Genomic DNA, 14439 nt, shown 5'->3' on the forward strand with positions numbered 1-14439 from the left:
TCCACCATTTTGTGAGTGACAGCATCTCACTCCATGAAAGTGCTGAATCTGCAGCTAACCACTGAATGTGATGGCATTACATGTCTGTGTTGCGCAAGGAACACATCCATTAAGGCTTCTGCTTTTATTGTCGTAATTTCATTTCTTTTTGGAGTATAAGTGTAAGAAACCTTAATCGGACATGATAAACTGCAAGGTTTTTGTCTATGGAATATATATACACACACACACACACGCTCTTTATCTATTGTTTGTCATCATTTACGTTCACCACATTTTATATCTGCAAGCTTATTTACATATAATTTATGTAAAAAAAAGTTGCAGATATAAAATTTTTTTGGTGAGTCTCACCAATCAAACCTGCACATCCATAAATCTTTACACACATACACACACAGCCTTATTGAACCTAAGATTTAAAAAAAACAAAACATATACCTGCAGCATATTTGCATAATATACTTCATGTACACTGTCACAAACCCCCTTTGCCAACACATACACACACACACACACACACACATTTCATTGCCATAAGCCCCCTTTGCCAAAACATACACAGACAGACACACACACACATTAGATTGCCAAAAGCCCCCTTTCCCTTCACACACATATTCCATTGCCACAATCCCCTTTGCCATCACACTCACCATTGACATCAGCCCCCCTGCCCTGACACACTATTGACATAAGTCCCCACTCACACACACCATTGCCACAAGCTCTATCCCCAACATTAAAATAATAACACTCACATTTGATAAATAGATCTATTTCCCTCCAGCCAGCCCCAACATTATAGTATTCCCATTTAAAAAATAAATCTATTTCCTCCCTACAAACAGCCCCAGCAATAAATTAACAGCAATTACATTTAATAACCATTTCCCACAACCTTCCCTGGCATTAAATAATTCATATTCACATTTAATAAATAGACCTAATTCTCACCAAACTCACTCCCACATTCAACTAATAGCCCCTAAATCACTCCATCATAAATTAATAGGCCCCACTATTAAATTAAATTGCCCCATTATCACCCCACAAACAAAATAGCACTCATTAATTAGCCAACACCTACCTCACACCCACAGTACATTGCCACAAGCCCCCTTTGCCATCACATACACATTCCATTGCCACAAACCCCCCTTCTGCCCTCACACACACTATAGACATCAACTGCCCCCCTGCCCTCACACACACACCATAGTCATCAGCCCTCACACACACCATAGACATCAGCCCCCTCTGCCTTCACACACACAATAAACATCAGCCGCCACCACCCTCACACACACCATAGACATTAGCCCTCTCACACACCATAGACATCAGCCCCCCGCCCTCAGACACCATGGACATCAGCCCCCCAGACTTCAAACACACCATAGACATCAGCCCCCTCCCACTGCTCTCACATACACCATAGACATTAGCCCCCCCTCCCGCTGGCTTCACACACAACATAGACATCAGCCCCCCTGCCCTCACACACACACCATAGACATCAGCCCCCACCGCCCTCACACACCATAAACATCAACCCTCTCACACACCATAGACATCAGCCCCCCTGACCTCACACACACCATCAGCCCCTGTCCTGCAAACACACCATAGACATGAGCTCCCCTACCCTCACACTTGACATGAGCCCCTTCCTCGCTGCCCTCATGCACACCATAGACATCAGCTCCCCACCCGCTGCCCCCCCACTTGACATCAGCCCCCACACTGTCCTCAAACTTCAAATGTGTACCCCCCTGCTGCCCTCACACTTTACATTAGCCCCTGCCTGCTGCCTTCACACACAACACTGACATAAGCCCCTCCCGCTGCTCTCATACACACCATAAACATTACTGTGCCACCCCCGCAGCCCTCACACACTCCATAAACATTTGCATGCCCTCCTACAGCCCTCACACACACCATAAACATTAGTGTGCCCCCCTGGAGCCCTCACACACACCTTAAACATTAGCGCACAATCCGCAGCCCCCAAACTTACCTTTTACGCGGCGCTCTCTTTTCTTCTCTGTTCACATGGGACGGCACCTGTCACACACTGTGTGTCCCATGTGATATCTAAATGGATAGACCACACATAGTGGGGAGGGAGCGAACGATCCAGCTGTATTTAGCTCCACCCCACCACTGAAGAGGGCAGAGCTATCTGGCATCAGAGCCTACCGGGGAATTCCCCGGCTCCCCGGTGGGTCAGTCCGACACTGTTTTTACTGACTTCATTGAAGCAAGATAACGATTGATAAGGCAAATCCTGTTATGTACCATTGTGAGGCAAGGTTGTCTAATTTTTGTTTCATTTACACATGTAAGTAGATATTTCGTATCATGGGGCATATTAAAAACAACATGTGCAACAGATTGATGGGTGAAAACCTTTCAACAGAATTGCATTGTCAGATTTCTTTGTTATAGCTTGTAACATATGTAACCTATTTTAAAAGACCAGCCTTTATGTTATTACTAATGTTACAACATTTCTTTCATTAAATAAGAAAATTATGTTAATCTGATCACTTTTTTTTCTTGAAGAATTCCATGTCTGACCCCATGAATGGGTTAACCCTTAACCAGCTGAGTAGACATAGGGGGGAAAAAAGGTTGACACCTCCGGAATGTATGTATTGTGACTGCTCCTTCCCTTTCTTGTCTTTTGAGTGACTTACCAAGCTGTATGTAAAATATACAGTATGTTCAAAAACACATTAGAGGGAAATGTTGGAGCTGCCATGGAGTTTTCAAGCAGAAGAAATTATAATTTGCATATTTCCTTTTCAGACTCCATGACAACTCCCACGAATAGGATATACCTACACAATCAAATATGACGGGCAGGGGGTTCAAATAGCATAAGTCAACCAAACACTGATGCATTTATACATATAAAAGAATTTTATATTTGTCAACTTGATTGAAAAATCAAGCTTGAGGAATTTTCCATACAAACTGAGTGTCCTCAGAAATCATGACATCCAGAACATAGTGTCTGTAAGAGACCATCCTGTGGTTTGCAATGATCTTCTGCTGAAGCTTTTGCCCTGTGAGCTGCTTTTATTGAATGTACCCTTAATAATTTTGGCACCTCACATTATTTCCTCTTATAAGCCTGTGAACTATCTTTTATAATCCATCTCGCAAGCATGTTTTGGGAATGAGCTTGATCTTGCCTTGGACCTTCAGGAAGTATGAAGATGGGCAGTATTGTGGTACAGTGTTTGGCATTGTTGCCTCACATCTCTTTGATTCTAACCAGTGCCTTATTTGAGTGGAACTGGTATGTTCATCCTGAGTCAGTTTCTTCCGGGTGCTCCAATTTCCTCCAGCGGTTTGAAAACATAATGGTAGGTTAATTGCCTACTGAAAAATGGATCCTAGTTGGTGTGCCTGTGTCTGTGTGTGGTAGTTGGTTTAGACTATAAGCTCCAATCAAATGATTGGTGCTATATAAATCTGTTTTTCTGACATCCATTCTTCTGAAGGTATACACAGATATGGCTCTGACCAGATCCAATGACTGCAATTTTCTTGCTTTTTCAATACTTCGTTCTGGGTATGAAGCTGGAAGTACAATTAATTGGTTAACATTTAACTTGGAAGCCTCTTTCGGTAAAAATGAAGGATTTCATGCAAGGGTGATTTCTGTACACTGCTTGAATGAACCTCTTGATTATATTGTCTGATATTAATCTTGTGTCCAGGAAAATACTTAGTGCTGACACCTGTACCTTCAGTGTACTCAGCGCAAATACATTCTGTAAACCTTTTTCAAGAATGTCTATTATCGAAGGTATGCTAGTATCTGGTGCACTGATTAACTTGGACCTACACCAATCCATAAATATTTTCCAAATCCAGTTGTATGTTATAGAAGAATTATTCTTTCTTGCTTGTAGTAATACTTCATTCACATTATCAGAGATATCTTTACTCCTCAACAGTGGTTGTGGCCCTCTGTCTTACCTCCAGGGATGGCGTGCCAGTGGCAGGTTCAAGAAGATTGGACAAGTCGGGACTGGAACACTAGAGGACTGCAGAGATGCCAAATCTGATCATATATCAGAAAATATGAAGGATGTGATCCAAAACAAGCTCAAATTTGTGTTACCTATCCCAAGGACATGGTGTCTAATGTGACGCTGATCTTCACCAGAGGACCCTGCAAAGCAGGATGGAAGTGACTGCGGGCACAACACAGGTAACATCCCCTGGGGTAGGCCTTCAGCACGATTTGTGAGCGGGAATGGAGTAACACCAGAATATAGTAGCAGGAGTGAGGTACCGGACTTTAGGCACAGGAGTGGTTCTGGTAGAATGTGGTACTAGAACAATAGCTGCTGGTATACTATACCACGAATATTGTCAGCAGGATACAGCACTTGGAATACAGGCAGCAGGATATAGTATCAGGAATATGCAAACAGGATACAGATCTAGGAGTATTCCTACAGCATACTGCATCAGGTTTATGCCAGCAGGATACAGCACCAGGAATATGCCAGCAGGATACAGCACCAGACACAGAACCAGGAATATAGCTGTAAATGGAGAAGCAGCACTGGATTCAGTAAAGACTATGAGGATACTGCTGGAAATAGCAATATAGGGAGTCAGAAACAAACACTAACAGGAATTAAGAGTTGTAGATAAATGCTTTGGCACTCAAAAGGTGCACAGGGCATTTTTAAATAAAGAACAGAGGGATAGGGGGGGCGTGTTAAGGGCACGAACAGTCATGTGTCTGATTCCATAAGTGATCGACGTGCACACACACCAACAGTATCCAGAGCCAGAAGCGGATGTCACAGGGCTGAAGAGGACTCAGTGGTGCCACAAAGAAGAAAATGAGTGGCGCGCAGGAACAGGCCAAGGTCAAAAACACACCAGATCAAGCATCAAGTAGTACAGGAATGCTGGAGCTCGGGTAATAGCCTAATACTCAATCTTATATAGCCATGGAATTTCAATTAGGGTGGCAAGGTTATGTTGTCACGGTCGTCTGTATTTCTTGATCTGATTCGGGACCCTTGGGACTAGCTGGAGCAAGGCTGAAACAGAACCTAGATGATCTTCCTGCTCATGTTCTTGCTGAATGTAGAATATAGCAGGGGAATTAGCAGTCTGGAAATGCTGCCCGGAACAGAGCACTTGGTACTGCTGACAGGTACAGAGCACTTGGTAATGCTGACAGGAACACTGGAGCCAAGAACTATCCTCTGGAGAGAAGTGTGTTGTTCTGGCAATGAACAGATCACAGCAGCAGGTTTAAATAGGGTGTCACAAACAACTATTGGTTGTACAGTTCATGTGATGACAGCTACTGAATCTGGTTGGTCTGGAAAGATCACCTGACTGCATCCAAGATGGCCACGCCCATGCAGCAAAACAAACAGTATGTGTTTGTTTACATCCGGAGTTGTAGAGGACGGGAAAGCTGCAGATGACCATAAGGGGCCCAGGTAGCTGTAATATGACAGCGGCGGATGAGGTAAGTGCGGCTAAGATCCCGATGTGTGACAGTACCCCCTCCCTTACGAGTGACCACTGGACACTTAGATTGGGGCTTAGTTGGAAACTTGCAGGTGAAATTTTTTGATGAGAGATGGAGCGTGTACATCAGAAGCTTTGATCCAGGCCCTCTCTTCTGAACCATAGTCCTTCCAATCGACTAGATATTGTAAGGTCTTATGTCAAAAAAACGAGAGTTCAAGATCTCTTTAATTTCATATTCGTCACCATGTTTCGTCTGCACTTCGGTAGAAACCAGTTTGGGTGTATAAAACTGATTTAGTACAAGTGGTTTTAAGAGAGAGATTTTGAAGGAGTTGGGTACCTTGAGGTAAAATGGTAAATGTAATTTGTTGGATTGATGACCCGGGAGATGTTAAATGGTCCAATAAAGCGAGGAGCGAATTTCATAGATGGAACTCTGAGGCATAGATTGCGAGCAGACAGCCAGACTCTGTCTCCAGGTTTCAAGCTTGGAAGGCTCGTCGCTTTTTGTCGGTCTGAATTTTGTAGCATTGGGGTGCTTTATGTAGAAATTCCCGTACCTGGCACCAGTGGCCTGCAAAATTCTTTAGGAAGACTTCAGAGGCAGGTACTGAGGCTGTAGGAAGTGGAGTAAACAAGGGTACCCTGGGGTGTAGGCCATAGACCGTATGAAATGGAGTGGAAGCAGAGGATTTCTGATAATGATTATTATGAGCAAATTCTGCCCAAGGAAGCAGATCTACCCAGTCATGTTGAGAAGAGGATATGTACAAACGGAGGAATGTTTCTAGGTCCTGATTGACTCTTTCCATTTGCCCGTTGGATTGGGGATGATAGGCCAAAGAGTTTAGTTTGATCTATAGTGCTTGGCACAAGGATCTCCAGAATTTCGCCACAAACTGAACTCCTCTATCTGAGAAGATTTCTTCAGGACAACCATGCAAACGGAAAATCTCCTTTATAAATAGCTGAGCTATAGGTGCTGATGGGAGTCCAGGGAGAGGAACAAAATGCGCCATTTTAGAGAATCGGTCAACGATGGTATTGAAATTATCAGAATTGGGCAAATCAGAAACAAAGTCCGTAGAATATGGGTCCAGAGTTTGGTGGGAATAGGCAGAGGCAAAAGTTGACCAGCTGAAGATTGTCTTGAACTTTTATGTTGGGCACAGCTGCCACATGCGGAAACAAATTGCTGAACATCCTAATGAAGCGTGGGCCACCAGTAGCTTCTCGATATGAAAAATTGAGTTTTGTGGATGCCCGCATGACCGGCAAATCTGGAACAATGTGCCCATTGGAGCAATTTTTTACGCAGATTATCAGGAACAAAAGTTTTCCCCTGGGAAGGTGTATTGTCAGGTCTACTGACTGCGCTGCTAAGTGGGCTGATAATAGGCCGCGGATCCACAGTGATGGAATCTTCCTCTTTCACCATAAAACGTGACAGAGCATCGGCCTTGCGATTTTTGGAACCGGGACGGAAGGTGACATGGATATCAAATCGAGAAAAGAATAGTGCCCATCGAGCCTGATGTGGATTGATGCACTGTGCAGTTTTAAGGTAGAGCAGATTCTTGTGATCTGTGTATATTGGGACAGGATAACGAGCTCCCTCAAGTAAATGCCTTCACTCTTCAAGCGCCAATTTGATGGCAAGCAGTTCTTTGTCCCCTATGGCATAATTTCTTTCAGCTGGTAAAGATTTTCGGGAGAAGAACCTGCAGGGATGCCATTGCTCATGAGCTGGCTTTTAGGAAAGAACTGCCCCTTCTCCGACAGATGAGGCATCAAATTCCAAGTAGAATGGGCAGGTTAAATCTGGTTGCCTGAGTATGGGAGCAGAAATAAATGCTTGTTTCAGAAGCTGAAAAGCAGTTTGGACTTCTTCAGACCACTTGGCACAATTAGCTCCTTTCTTGGTGAGGGCGGTGAGTGGTGCTACCACAGTAGAGTAGCCACAAATAAATTTTCGATAATAGTTAGAGAATCCCAGAAATCGATGTACTGCCTTTAATGTAGATGGTTGAGGCCAGTTAAGAATAGCTTGCACCTTCTCTGGGTCCATACGGAGACCAGTCCCAGAGATGATATACCCCAAGAATGGAATGAATTCAACTTCGAAGGTGCATTTTTCAAGCTTGCAATACAGTTTATTCCTTCTGAGACGGCTGAGGACCTCTTTAACATGTCTGTGATGGGACTGGATATCGGAGGAGAAAACGAGGATATCGTCCAAATATACCACAGTAGTATGGTACAGTAAGTCCCCAAAAATTTTGTTTATGAAATCCTGAAAAACCGCTGGGGCATTGCTCAGACCGAATGGCATGACAAGATATTCGTAGTTCCCATCCCTGGTGTTAAAGTCGGTTTTCCATTCATCGCCACGCCTGATGCAAATCAAATTGTAAGCCTCGCGGAGATCTAACTTTGTAAATATTTGGGCACCTTTGACTCTGTCAAATAACTCTGTGATAAGGGGCAGAAGATACCGGTTCTTGATGGTAATGTCGTTGAGACTGCGGTAATCGATTAAGGGATGTAATCCACCATCCTTTTTCTTTCCAAAAAAGAACCCGGCTCCTGCCAGTGAAGATGATGGGCGAATGAAGCCCCTTTCCAAGTTCTCTTTTATATATTCAGACATAGATTTTGTCTCAGGGATAGAAAGAGGGTAGACTCTGCCACGCGGTGGGGTTTTACCCGGAACAAGATCAATCGGACAGTCCCCAATGAGATGGTAGAGTTTCAGCGGCCTGCTTACTGAAAATGTCTGTGAACTCTTGGTAGGCAGAAGGAACTGGCAAAACTTCTTTATCAGAGGTGGAGCAATGTGGAAGAACATGTTGTAAAAAGGACCTGAAACAAGTTGAAGCCCATGCCAAGATTTGTGGAGTCGACCAGTCGATATGGGGGTTATGCGTTTGAAGCCATGGAAACCCGAGCACCACAGGGCTAGTGGCTTCTGGGATGACCAGAAAGGTAAGAGACTCGGAATGCAGAACTCCTATTTGGAGCATCACTGGAGAAGTCTGATGCGTAATTGTAGCCCCTGGAATACGGCTACCATCAAACGCAGAGAGAAAGATGGTCACAGGAATTTTCACTAGAGGAATGGCTATTTCAGCAGCTAATTTGGCAGACATGAAATTCCCAGCTGCTCCAGAATCCAGCAGGGCTGAAATGTATTGGGAGCCTTGAGCGTGTTTCAGGGTGACTGGGATAATACAGTCCTTGCCTTGTGGGGAGCGAAGGGCCACTCCTAGGCTGACCTCCTTATCGTCAGCTAGGAGGGTGCATTTACCCGACTTGTGAGGACAATAATGTAGCAGATGTCCGGAACTAGCATAGTATAAGCAAAGTTTCTCTCTAACTCGCCGTTCTCGCTCGTGGGCGAAAGGCGTGCATTGCCTAGTTGCATGGGTCCTTCAGGGAAAGGAGACAGTGCATGGACCCGTCGAGTAGGGTGGAACTTGGGGTGTTTCAGCCTCCTCCTTTCTATAGCTCTCTCTCTGAACTGAAGATCAACCCGATTGCAGATGGTAATCAATTGGTCTAGCGTTGTAGGTAAGTCCCGAGTCACTAATACATCTTTAATGTGGTCAGACAGACCCTGCCAGAAGAACGCAACAAGAGCATCATTATTCCAAGACAGCTCAGAGGAAAGTGTTTGAAATTGAACGGCATATTGGCCCACGGAATGCTGCCCTTGGCGAAGCCGCAGAATATCTAAAGCAGCTGATGTTGTTCTACCAGGCTCGTCAAATATTCTGTGGAAGGTAGACAGGAATCTATCAATATCAGATAAAATTGGGTCAGATTTTTCCCAAAGTGGTGATGCCCACGCCAGAGCTTGCCTGATAGTAGCGAAATAATATAAGCAGTTTTGGTACGTGCAGTAGGGAAATTCCCGGGTTGTAATTCAAAATGTATACTACACTGGTTGAGAAACCCACTTCAATTCTTCGGATCGCCATCAAATTTACCTGGCGTGGGAAGATGGTGTCTGGATCGAGTAGGCAGTGAAGCAGGTCTTACTGGTATTATAGGATTGATGACTGCCGAATACCTGCAATATATCCATACGCGTAGATACATCCTGCAAGAATCTCAAAATTTGCCCTTGGTTAGTTTCTTGTCTCTCAATGCGTTCAGCTAATATTTGGACAGAGTCCTCCCTCGGGGTATGTTCCCCTAGCGGATCCATTTGGCCAGAACAAACTGTCACGGTCGTCTGTATTTCTGGATCCGATTCAGGACCCTTGGGACTAGCTGGAGCAGGACTGAAACAGAACCTAGCAGCCTGGATGATCCTCCTGCTCATGTTCTTGCTGAATGTAGAATATAGCAGGGGAATGAGCAGTCTGCAAATGCTGACAGGAACAGAGCACTTGGTACTGCTGACAGGAACAGAGCACTTGGTAATGCTGACAGGAGCACTATTTTAATATCAGTGCAAAAACTATCAAGTATTTGCGTCCTACATGAAAAAACATCCAGTATTTTCCTTATGTGCAAAATATTAAACTCATTTGCAGCCCTTGCATTGCAACATGGTTTTGCCAAGGTTCAAAGTTACTCATATTTTTGCTTTACTTTCCTTAATGAATCAGGCCCTCTGTGTGTGAGAGGACAAATTGTCAGCTCTTGGGACTCAATCCAATTGAAGGACTATCCATTTCATTCAGCCTTATACCAGGCATACAAATTATTGTAAGTGTTTATTCTCTGTAATTATATCCAATTTGTTTTTTTATGACTACATTACAATTATTTTTTGTATGTCATTTATTATATGTTCTTTTTTATTATACTCATATGCCCTGTGCCTTTGTATATTAAATCTAAAATGTAATACGTTTTGTCCTTGGTACTGCTTGACCATGTTAACCCTTTGCATGCTGGTGTGTGTATTGTTAATCTATTTGACTAACAAGTCTAGTTTGTGCCATCGTGTACATTTGTGTGACAGTTTTTTGATGTGTTAACCCTTTGATTGCTAACCTGTGTAACAGGGAGCATAGTGTGTTCTAGTCTGTACGTTTGTGTGACAGTATCTTGGGTTGACCTTTTGAACCTCTTTACCAAGTCTGCATGCTTTTATGCATTGAGTTGATGCTTAGATAGTTGCATTAACGAGCAGGTGTACAGGTGTACCTAATAAAGTGGTCACTGAGATATTGTAAATATTTAATGTGCATGGTATGGCTAAATACCATGTACATCAGACACAACTGTCACTTGAAATGCTTCCATATAGCTTCACATAGCCACATATAATCCAATACACCAACACAATACCAATATACCACTACACAGCTTTCCATACCAACACATGGTCAGTATACATCATGTAGCCTCACTTGCAACCAAAAAGTGAATATGCCCCATATAACAAAAATCTCTCCTTCTTGCCTCACATACTAGTAGTCTGGCAATCTGTAGTGCTTCACACAGAATGATTTTCAGAACTCTGTAACGAATATTCGCCTTGCAGTACCTCTGTCTTACCAGAGGTGCTGCTCTTGTGAACGTTTGACTATTTGCACTTCACCTGCAGGAGTTAACCTTCTACCCTGAACATCACATGTACCTGCCCCACTGCTTTATATACCCGCCGCAAAACCTTGCACATTGCTGGTCATTAACTGTAGTTTTCTTTATCCTGTGTTTTTGACTGACTGCTTCCAGAGTTTGTACACATGCATCCCTGGCTCTACCTGCTCTGTTCCTATATTTTCCCAGGATCAGCTCTCAGCAATTTCCTGCGTCTAGTATCATCTGCATTGCAAATGTCCTTTGTTCCTGCATTACCTGTTATCCAGTATTAGTTCAGAGACTGTTCCTTTCCATCCAGCAACACCCGAATTGTGTTTCTTATGTTCTACACTAACTGGACTGTGTTTTATTTTGCTATACCCAGACTGAGTTTTGTTTAAGTCCTGCCTTTCTTAGATCCTGTTATTCTTATTCTTATATCTTCAATCTTTGCAACTAGTTTTTTTTTTTTTTTATAAAACTGTTAAACTCTTTACCAACTACTGACTCCTTTTTGCTATCATTGCAAACACCCAAACTTATTAACAAAAATTAAGGCACAGACTTAGCAAACCACGTATTCACAAGATGCAATCTTAGTAATGGAGAATATCTAATCTTCCTGATCTAACTGAAGTCAACTAAACTCCAAGCACAAATGAGGCAAGCCCAGATCCCCTCAGTGCCATCAGCATAGCACTTGCTATGCAGTCTAACACCCATTTTTGTGGAGATTTTCTAATGTTTAAATGAACATTGACTTTAACAAAATGGCAGGTGTTATTGTTATTTCTTTTGGCTCTAGTGTATTGGTACTACTTATGTTTTGGCTGTAGTGTTTCTGTGATGTTAAGGAAAAGGAAAATGCAGTAAAAGTAAGTTACTTGTGGTATTATGCAGTTCTTTGGATGCTTAGAGTGATATGAAGCTCTAGGCAACTAACTAACACGAATTGCATATTTTTAAATTAATTGGATGGGAAGGGTAGATTAGTATTACTTTTCTAGAGTTGAATTATTTTACAAGGTATTATATTTTGCTATGATTATTTAAAGGAGATTAATATTAATGTGGGTTTTGCCAATGCACATCTTACTTTATGCCAATTCTTTATATATACTGTACGTTTATAATTTTGTCCTTTATTGGGACAAGTGTGTTTTGGGGTTTTTTTGTTGCTTTTTTCCAAAGTCAAGCATTTGGGACCACGTCCCTCCTCAAGAAATCCTTCGTTTGCTCCTGTGTGATCATCGTATTTTACCATCCCTGATCATCATGAAACCAATTTTTTTGTAGAAAGTAGTTTAAAAATGCTACTTGAATTGTTGTTCATTAAATTTATATTGAATGTAAAACCTTAACAAAACTGATCATCTTCAATTAGGCAAAAATAGTGTGATTTTTAAAAACATCATAAAAATACATGACTTGACAGTCAAAACCAACAAAACATATATGTCATATAGGAAATGTAGGATTTTAAGTTATTAATAGAACATTGTTGGAATTAAACTACTAACAGATCATTATTGTATTATTATTATTATTATTATCTGTTATTAGAACATTATTGAAATAGAAAATGGGTGTTTCAGCTGGCTAGCAAAAACATCAAGGATTAGGAATTGAATTTTATTGCGACAGGCTCACTTTAGGCAAACATTTATTATCAAATATATTGTGGGTTTATATATGTATATTAACAAGAAGTTGTGGCCTGCAGAAAATGAAAGGACATCTCAGACTGTTAAACATCGCTTGTGCTGCAAAGGCTAAGTGGAGACAAGTCACATTGCTTAAGCCATCTCGTGAATCACCACTATACTTCACTTTTCTTGGAGGAAGTGATAAAGGATTTGGTATTTTTGTGGAGTCTGTTGAAGCTTCAAGTAGAGCTGTAGAAGCTGGGTTAAAGCGTGGAGATCAGGTATGTAGTATTCCCTTCAATATTATACAGAAGCAAATTAAAGTTATTGTTATCATTACCTTTACTGAATACTTCACCAGCCAGTTTTGTGTCCATCTGTACATGCGTGATTCGGCATTGCTGCTTCACATGTGCGTAGTGGAACTGGAATCCCTAACTTGGACTTCCAGTTCCACTATAAACAAAATTAAATATTCAAAAAATAAATACAAATAAAAACTAATTATTTTGCAGCCACTCACAATAGATTTTTTTGTAAATAAAGCAAAAGTATTTCTATTAATATTCCCTGCTATTACCAGAGATGGAGAGTGATAGGAGGACTGCGTTGGTACTTGTACATCTGCTGTCTTTGCTAAATAGGCTTCCACCGGAGAAACATTTTCCTGGCAAGGTCTACCTCCTGCAAAATTAACCATTTTCACCAGAGAAAAGGCTATTCTCTGTTTCTTAAATAGGTCTCTTAGGCGTATATTTACTTAACTGCAGGTTTAAAAAAGTGGAGATGTTGACTATAGCAACCAATCAGATTCTAGCTGTCATTTTGCATATACTAAACAAATAATAATTAGAATCTGATTGGTTGCTGTAGGCAACATCTCAACTTTTTAAACCCGCAGTTTAATAAATATACCCCTTAGTGTTTATGGTAACAAACATGGAAAATAGCAAAGCAGTAAATTATAACTTTACTAAAGTCCCCACTTGTGTTGGTTATGGTCTCTGACGATTTTGCATGCTTTTATAATTTTACTGCTTAAATAGATCAGGCCAGTGATTATAATATATTTAGCAGCATACTTTAATAAATATTTGTGTGCACGGTATGTAAACTAGTTGAATCATTTTCTCACCACATCTTATTTTGAGAAGCCTAATGATGATCTTGATGGTAAATGTTATGGAAGCAATGAAATATTACATATGTTCTGTGCAAGATCTTATTTGCTATTTAAAGGAGGCCAGTTGATTAACTCACTTTAGAAACTGCATTGCAACAGTGAGGCAATACGGATGTAGATAAAGAGAAATACTCAAATGGCCTCCCGATTTATTAATAAATGTTAATGTTAATTGAGTGCCTGGCTTGATTTGATTAATGTAGAATAAATTGTGTCCCTTTCTGAAAATCATTAAATATACAGAATTCTTCTCAGAATGTGCAAGATATGCATTAGTGTGGCTGAACAGTATTGTTTCCAGCAAGCAAAGATATTCTCAATGAGTAGGCTGACATTGCTTTATAAATTCATCACAAATAGCTATATGTTTGGAAATGGTCAGATAATGAAACACAATTGTAACTGTATAAGAGAAATGGCTGCCTCTAGGGGCTCTGCAGCCCCATACAAAGACAAATATACAATAAAAATTAAGAGGCACTAAAAAACCATTAAATATAAATTCAATAATGATGAGCGAAAATTACACAACTCCAAACT

General features: G+C 41.4%; 1 protein-coding gene across 4 annotated transcripts in view; it reads left to right on the plus strand.

Moving 5' to 3' along the window:
- The window catches only part of LOC142152769 (rap guanine nucleotide exchange factor 6-like), a 536756-nt gene that overhangs the window by 212770 nt on the left and 309547 nt on the right, over positions 1–14439 (plus strand). For all 4 annotated transcript variants that reach the window (XM_075209755.1, XM_075209754.1, XM_075209756.1 and 1 more), the window contains exon 9: positions 12794–12997. In XM_075209755.1, the coding sequence (XP_075065856.1) occupies positions 12794–12997 (204 nt within the window). The remainder of the gene's footprint in view (positions 1–12793; positions 12998–14439) is intronic.

Source organism: Mixophyes fleayi, chromosome 4 (genome assembly GCF_038048845.1).
Source record: "Mixophyes fleayi isolate aMixFle1 chromosome 4, aMixFle1.hap1, whole genome shotgun sequence".
Taxonomy (NCBI): domain Eukaryota; kingdom Metazoa; phylum Chordata; class Amphibia; order Anura; family Limnodynastidae; genus Mixophyes; species Mixophyes fleayi.